This window comes from Nanorana parkeri, unplaced genomic scaffold, assembly GCF_000935625.1.
Source record: "Nanorana parkeri isolate BGI_ZX_2015 unplaced genomic scaffold, ASM93562v1 scaffold137, whole genome shotgun sequence".
In the NCBI taxonomy this organism is placed as follows: domain Eukaryota; kingdom Metazoa; phylum Chordata; class Amphibia; order Anura; family Dicroglossidae; genus Nanorana; species Nanorana parkeri.
The window spans coordinates 465106-473013 of NW_017306405.1; the positions used below are offsets into that span (position 1 = coordinate 465106).

At 39.7% G+C, this 7908-nt stretch overlaps 1 protein-coding gene across 3 annotated transcripts in view; it reads right to left on the minus strand.

Moving 5' to 3' along the window:
* Positions 1-501: 501 nt before the first annotated feature.
* The window catches only part of DNAJB6 (DnaJ heat shock protein family (Hsp40) member B6), a 53646-nt gene continuing 46239 nt past the window's right edge, over positions 502-7908 (minus strand). For 2 of the 3 annotated variants that reach the window (XM_018553994.1, XM_018553993.1), the window contains exons 8-9: positions 6541-6744; positions 502-924 (exon numbers count right to left, since the gene is read on the minus strand). In XM_018553994.1, coding sequence (XP_018409496.1) covers positions 842-924; positions 6541-6744 — 287 coding nt within the window. In that variant the 3' untranslated portion in view covers positions 502-841. Of the gene's footprint in view, positions 925-1773; positions 1822-6540; positions 6745-7908 lie in introns of all 3 variants that reach the window. The other variant, XM_018553995.1, reaches the window with a different exon arrangement.

Consider the following 7908-nt stretch of genomic DNA (forward strand, 5'->3'; position numbering starts at 1 on the left):
CTGCTTTGACTGGACTGAGTATTTATTAACTTGGCAGGAAATTGGAGCCTGCCTCAATAACCTGAAAATGAAAATCAATTTTTAGTAGAGTTTCCTTCACACCATCACATATTTCTGTATTATCACTCAACTTTACCATAGAAACTAACACACTTCCAACTCTGCATTATTTTCATAGTCCTTACACTGTGAAACTTTGCACCTACCATCCTACTATAAAGAACAATTCACTGCAAATTTAGTAGAACAAATATTTTCTAATAGTAGAAACAAAGTCACTCAACTTCCTGAAAACAGTCCAGGTAAATTGTAAGATTCACAGCTAATTAAAGGCAAAGATAAATGACATTTCACAAGAAGCAACTGTGACAGCTGTACTTCAAGGGTAGGAAAAAATATGTTTGTTTTCCAGGAAAGACTGGAAACCCTTATCTAGTTCCAAAGATGAAAAAAAAAAAATCTTGGCTTTTTTTATACTTTACCGTAACAACTGCTTTAAACATGAAATGGGGTTAGATATTGCTAGCACCGTCACAATGCTTTAAATCTATTCTAAAGGCTAGGAAATAATAAAACTGGCACTGGGGCTGGAATCTATTCAGATGTGAAGAAACTTCCCTGGGCTGGACAATGCTGCTGTTCATCGGCCGAGCACAGATCATTGTAACAGCAGAGGGAAACACATTCACAAAGGGGAAAACTGTTGGGGGCCATTGTTGGCAACAGCCATCTATCTCAGTCTAGAATGGTGACAAAGCTTCAAAATAATCAAGGTGTTAATGCTGCGGCCACATAGCGGCGGTGCACTCTAGCGTGGGTAAATAGAGCAGGTGAGTCCAGGTTAGTGGTATGGTCTGGAAGGCTTCAGTTTCTTCTGCTCCTCTCGATGCTTCTGTCTCTTTCTCTTGCTGCTGTCTTTGTGTCCTGGGAAAAAATGGTCAATAAGCAACTGCAGCAGGTCGCATAGTTTGTCTTATAAACAAAACATTATGGATTAAAAACTGTGCTTTTGTATTGCTTTCAATAATGATCAATATCAGACTAGGTATCCATTCACTAGGCAGAACAGTCCATTCAGACCTGACGTGTCAATGACTGTAACATGTAAGAGGAAATCAATATCCTTTAAGGTATGGGATGATGGAGATGAAAAACATATGTTTATGATGACATCTAATGGTGTATGTGCAAAAATGGAAGACGTGACAGAACCACCCGTGAATCCTTTTCAAGTCAATTCTATTCTATCAGGTACAATAAATATCTTCAGTACTTGTAAGCAGCAAAGTTAGATTAAAGCTTGCACTAAAGTTTGGATTGACCTGTGGAGCTAACCAATTAGAAAAGTTGTTAGGACTTGCAATGTCAGTATTTGTGGTCATTGCATGAGCTCTTCCAATGTTCTTAGGTTGCCAAATGTCCAAATCTTACAGATGTAGCAACCAGTCTAAGGCCAAAAGATTGGAAAGTCTAATCCACCCAACGCATACATTCCAAGTTCACCAATTGCCAGCTGGTAGAATCATTCAATCAGATTGCGAAGGAATTTTGATAGCCGGCAGGGCCGACTAGCAAGATACTGTAGCTTGGCCCAGTGGGAAATTCCTCCATCCACACAGTTTAGCGTAGACGGAGGAATCTGTCGCACGTTTTCCATCTGACCATAGACAATCTGCAGATAATCTGGCCAGCTTTGTTCCCAAAGCCTACTGCAGTCGCTCTTCACGGCAGATTTATCTCTTTCAGTTGGAAGATCTCATCAAGAGAGAGTACCAGAGAGATAAAAGAGGCCAGCCAGATTTGTGTAAACTAGGCCTTCAAGTGAACCTAGCATTAAAGTAGTATGGAGGCTGCCGTTGCAGGCCTACCAAAAAAATGCTTGCTGCACGGCTGTGTAAGGCATCACTACTTTTTAAATCACAGCCCAGAACACACATTCTGTAAATGTGTCAAATATGTCATAATACCTGTTCTCTATACTTCCAGATCGGTGACTCAGGAAGCATTAAAACCAATGCATCAGCATGATAGAAGGGTCAGCAATGGCAGACTCCATGATTCTCGCATGACAATTTTCCTCAAAAAGGAAGCTTTATGGAGGCTGCCATTGGTCATTCTTTCTGAATATTCTAATTTCCTTTGTGTCTCCTGTTGCAATACTGTGACGCATTTAACTTAAATAGGTATGCAGAGTTAAGTTCAAATCTGCATACCTGCTCCGAGTCAGCATGAAGCTTATTGGATAAGCATGACAACTGTGTATATAGATTTTTTTTTTAGCAGGAGGTCCAGAACGACAGCATACATATTTCCACAGTACAGGTTTCCATTTAAGACATCTGGTCATGTATGATAAAAAGGGGGTATTGTCCTTTGTGATATCAAAAAAAGCAGTCATAAAAGAAAGCTGTCATGGGAGAAACTAATTGCCTGGCTATAACTGCCTGTTTCAATATTTTGAGTGACTGACCCAGAACAAGTATACAGATTAGGACCTTGGACTGAGTTTGTGAGTTAACATGGCAGCCAGGAAATCAGCAGTTTCAAAAGGAGGTCGGCAATAGCAGGCGCTGTACTAATCTCTTGAAAGGTTTGCATTAAGCCTGCATGGACAATTCTTCGGAATTTTTGGAAAATAAACTCAATAAAAAGCCTGATTGTATGTGGAATTTTCTCTCAGTCTAAAGCACCATAACTATAACAAACCGTGAAAATAAGCTAATGTGTTGCAACAAAGTGAAGGCAACAAGCCAGGGAGGATGGACGACAAATGCGGAACACTTTGTTCTGGAAAACAATTTGAGCAGTAGACACATTGATTTTGGTTATAAAGTCTGCTCTGACCTACCTACAGAGCTCAAACAGCATTTATGTTCAAAATGGGAGGTATAAGCCACTACGTTCAGGGTTAAATAATATAGTTCAATGGGCAGTGATGTGCCGTCCCCCACCAGATCAACTATAATTATGGTGAGTGTATTGACCTGCTAAAAGATCAAAGGTCGCTCTGGGTTACTGTCCATCATTGCTCTTTAAGCTCATTTACTAAATAAATGCATTGGGGCTTCAATTAATAACATTGCTAAAGAGCAGTGATATACAGCAACTCACAGCAATCATGGGTGTAAGCTCTTTGATATTTTTCTTTGTTTGTTGGATTCTTTACAGAGGTAATAGTCTCTTTTTGGATGGAAACTATAGGCATCTGAACATCTATCATTTACATTTAAAATCGAAGCAGTGACAACTTACTCCACTTCCATAGTGCTCTAGAAATAGAAATGGGAATCAAAGAAGCCATGCAGTGAAAATGACTGTGATTTAGGAATAAACAAAAGGCAGCATAGTGATATCATGAATTGTTGTAGTTAGTGATTCAGTTATAGATAAAAATGGAACATACGCATGCAGTTCTTTGTAAATGGTGATGACACTTAGTATACTGCTAAAATACGTGGCTAAAGCATTCATTCTCCTGTATAAATCGTTTTTATCCAGGAGTCTCATTCCCTTCCTAGGAGGATTATTTGCATATAAACACAGATAACCACTACAATTTACATGATACTTGGATCACATTATAGGGAAGTACCTGCAAGATTAAACTCTGGGTAATATGTGGGAAGCATAGACTTCTTACACACAGGGTGGTGACAAATGAATGGCACCCACTGTAAACCTCCATTACAGCACCCATCTGTCTAGCTGAGACTGACTCTCTAGCACACTTAAAATGTTAAGCCTTGCTTTCCTCCCCTTACCATGTCTGTGTTTTGGCTGGTATCATCGCCACGTCCAACTTGAAGGAAAAAAAAAGTGTATGGACACCAGTTCATACATGGTCCAGCTAACTCTGTGCCCTTGTTTGGTAAAGTCTTTGTTCTCAGATGATTTCCGAAACCTACCTGTCTGCTCTAGCCAGGTGTCTAAAGTTTGCCGAAAGAGGAAGGCAAAACCCAACAGGTTTTCAGAAATGCACTAGGACCATGACGATAAAGTACAACTGTTGTGAGATGACTTTGGGTGCTATCAATACTGACCTCTTTCTGAAAATACTAGCTGACTGGCCGTTATTGTGACCTATTGGCTTTAAAATTTGAGAGACACCCAAGTGATAAAATAGGTCAATCAGGTAGATCGTAAAAAATATGGCAGTCCTTAGCTGCAAACAAGCCCCGGGTCAGTAGATTCATGGTACTGAAACTAAAAGGATTGAATGAAAGTCAGGCAACTAGCATTTACCAAAGCTGTGCTTAGCAATGCCAGCTTTCGTGTTTCTCCCGAGACAGGTTTCCTTTAAAGTGGCTGAATGTGAACATAAGTGGTCATTATTCACTTCGCACATTCCTCGCCCCAGGCTTTAATATCTGAGGTTATTCAGGGAGTTCAGTATTTAGAATATTGTACATACAGCTTTACTGCTTCACATAAAAGCAGTAATACATGTATTCAGTTTTACTATTTGTCAGTTTTTTCCCCCCATACTCCTTCAATGAGTACGGCACAAGTTGCTTTTGAGCTGGGAGCTACAAAGTGAAAGTTTAGCCAACCCATCAAGCTTGTGATTTTCCACTACAGCTCAGGACATCACCTGCCTCTGAGCAAGAACGCCATTTCTAAATGATATATAATTCTGCTAACGGGTTATTATTTAGCAAAAAAGCTACATTAGTTGTAATAAATGCAAAACTCAGGTCTGATTTCATCGCTCTGTGCAGAAGTGAGCCAGAAACTTGCAATATATAAATATTACATAAGATTATCTTTGGTATACATCACACTCTGTTTACTGTGCAAATGTCAGCATGGGGTGATGGACAGCTCAGCAGGCCATGACATTCAACAAGCAATCTACACTATTTCCATGCAGAACATCGGGGCAGAATATTCTGCTGGTGTTTACAATTATTTTTCTGCAACTAGCACCATTAAACATTAATGCTTTTTTCTCCAACTGCAAGCTTCTTGCTGGTCAGTGATTCAGAAAATATTGAGGATGAGCATAACAGCCAGACAACCAGATTGTTTTTTCTTTAAATGACTGGTGTGCAATGGCAGTAAAGGTTTTCTTTCCGCTATAATCTATAAAACAGTTTGATGCAGTCCCAGCACACGGAAACAAGTTTCCATGAAGTTGAGTGTAGAAGCAATATTTAGAATTTTGAATCACCAAACAATTAGACTGCAATCACAATGCACCTATTATTAGCTATTCACTGCAAAGAATATTCTCCACACGGACGCTTAACAACTACATAAAATTCAAAGTATAAATATATTTAAGAGGCAATTGTTAACTGCATAGTCACATGACACCGTAGTGTCATACTGGCTGCCACTTTATTGTTAATGTGTTGCTTTTAACTTGTTTTAAAGAGGGCATAATTTTATAGGCAACACGGGCCTTGGCCTAGGGTTTCAGAGCTGGCAGTGGGGGCACACAGCCACCCACATATCATGTTGGTGATTGTCAGTAACACATTTTTGTATATAATTATAGTTCCGGACTGGCTCCCTGTCTCGCAGTGCCAACTGGCTCATCCTCGTTCTGCTGTATTTACACAATTGGTGTTTTTGTTGCTGGAATATTGTACTTATAGCTTGCCCACCCTGGCTCTGTGCAATTACAGTAGTATGAAGTCTTGACAAATGGCCAGCCAGTACACTGTAGTAGGACAAGAGTTCAGTCTATGGGGGCAGGAATTTGATCCATTCTAAAAAGAGACACTAAAAATCTCTTTGTAAATTAGTTAACCTGGGCCTTATTTACTAAATTTACCAGTGCTGTTGCATAGAAAGCTGCTTTTGTACATCTTTTTTTTGTGTTAGAATCAACGTGGCTGACATGTATGTAGTGCTGGTTATGTTCGCGGCAACTTCTGTTAATGCAATGGACAGGAACAGGACTGTACATCTGTCTCTGGGCAGCAGGTCTGACTAAAGCTGGCAAGCTGTGCATTTAACTACTGAAGTTACCAAAGAATCTAAAGCACATGTGTCAAACTCAAGGCCCAGGGGTCGAATCCGGCCCACCAGGCCATTTCCTAGACTTCTACTTTCAGATCTAGGTATTAAGTTATTACTAAAACCAGTGATAAATCGAATGCAGAGGCAATTATGATAAAGATTAGATACATTTATATATTCCTTTGAGGGCAACCATAATGTTGATGCGGCCCTCGATTAAATTGAGTTTGACACCCCTGCTATAATGTAAGACCGCACATCTCTATTTTCCCATGGTACTAGAAAATGAGCTGGAGACTAAAATATGAATTTGTTGAGGATATCGTAAAGTAATGCAGGCAATACTTTCAGACACTGGATAAGGCTCAATACAGGCGTGTTATAAATTTGTAGCTATATTCGCTGAGGGGTGTATGCCTGTTTATGGATAAAAGTTCATTTGTATTGTACAAGTGGATCACATTAGTGAGCAGCAGCCTTTTCGTGTTTTTTCTGTCAGTGTAGTGCACTTGCTCGACTGGCTAATGTACACATTATCATCATTAAACTCCTCATTATGCTGTTTTTCCACACCTGCTGAGTAAAGGTGAGGTTCCCCAAAGTTGCCTGTCCCCCTCGGTCTATTATCCTGCTCCTCCTCCTCGTCACCTATGTAAGTGTGACTGTGCCTGGAGACTGCAGGAGGACGGTGAGTCCTGGAGTTTCTGCTGCTTGATGGCAAGGCATTCTGTCCCCGACGTCTGCACTCCTCGGCAAAGGCCAACTCATCGGGTACACCTGAGAATATGAGCAGATAAAAAGGCATGACTATGAAAATAGTGGTCTCTTAAATGGTCGAAAAAGAAGATAATTCAAATGCCGTCATAAAAATATATCTAGTAAACTATGGATGACCTTTACATTAACTCCTGTGTAGACAATTCTTCAAAATGGTCAGATACAAAGTACAAAAATACTCAACTTTTTAGTTCTTCGTATCAATGACTATCACGATTAGGTAGATCCTCTTTAAAACGCCGGAAGCACAGCTTTGATAATAGAGTAGTTCAAGTGTCTACCCTTTCTTGTACTGTAAACAACTTAAAAGCAGAGCAGACACAACACTACCATTTGTATGAATGAAGTGGTACTCAGAAGGATTACAGCTCTGGATAAGTTCAAGGTGTCCCAACTTGTTTGTACAGAATAATATGCTTTCTAATAGGAAAATAACAAGCCCAACACTGTCTACTCACTTGTTGATTACATCTTTCCAAACTTAAAGTCTATACAGGTTCCTAAAAAGCAAGCTAGAGGGAAGAGAGGAGGGGAGTGTATCCCTCATCTGATCATTCAGCTGTGTGTTGTGAATAAATGTAAATAGCAGATCAACTTATAGGGGTTATTGACGCTATTCTCAACACAGCTTACTAGCTCTGGGGTGTCCCCTGCTGGCTGCATTTAATAAATACAATGGGGGGAATTTATAAAAACTGGAGCAGACAGAATCTGGAGCAGATGCCCATGGCAACCAATCAGCATCTCCGTTTGGTCTGGTGCATCTTATGGACCGCAAAATACGGTATATATTATATATATTACACATTCACAGGTGAAACTCGAATAATTAGAATATCGTGCAAAAGTAATTGCAGTAAGTGCTGCAAAAGGGGCCCAAACCAAGTACTGAGTACATATGCATGCTTGTACTTTTCAGAGGTCCGATATTGTTCTATGTACAATCCTTGTTTTACTGATTGCATGTAATAATCTACTTTTTTGAGGTTGTGGATTTGGGGTTCTTGGGGTTTTCATGAGCTGTAAGCCATAATCATCACAATTATGACAAATCACGGCTTGAACTATCTTGCTTTGCATGTAATGAGTCTATCTCATATATTAGTTTCACCTTTTAAGTTGCATTAGTGAAATAAATGAACTTTGCACGATATTCTAATTATT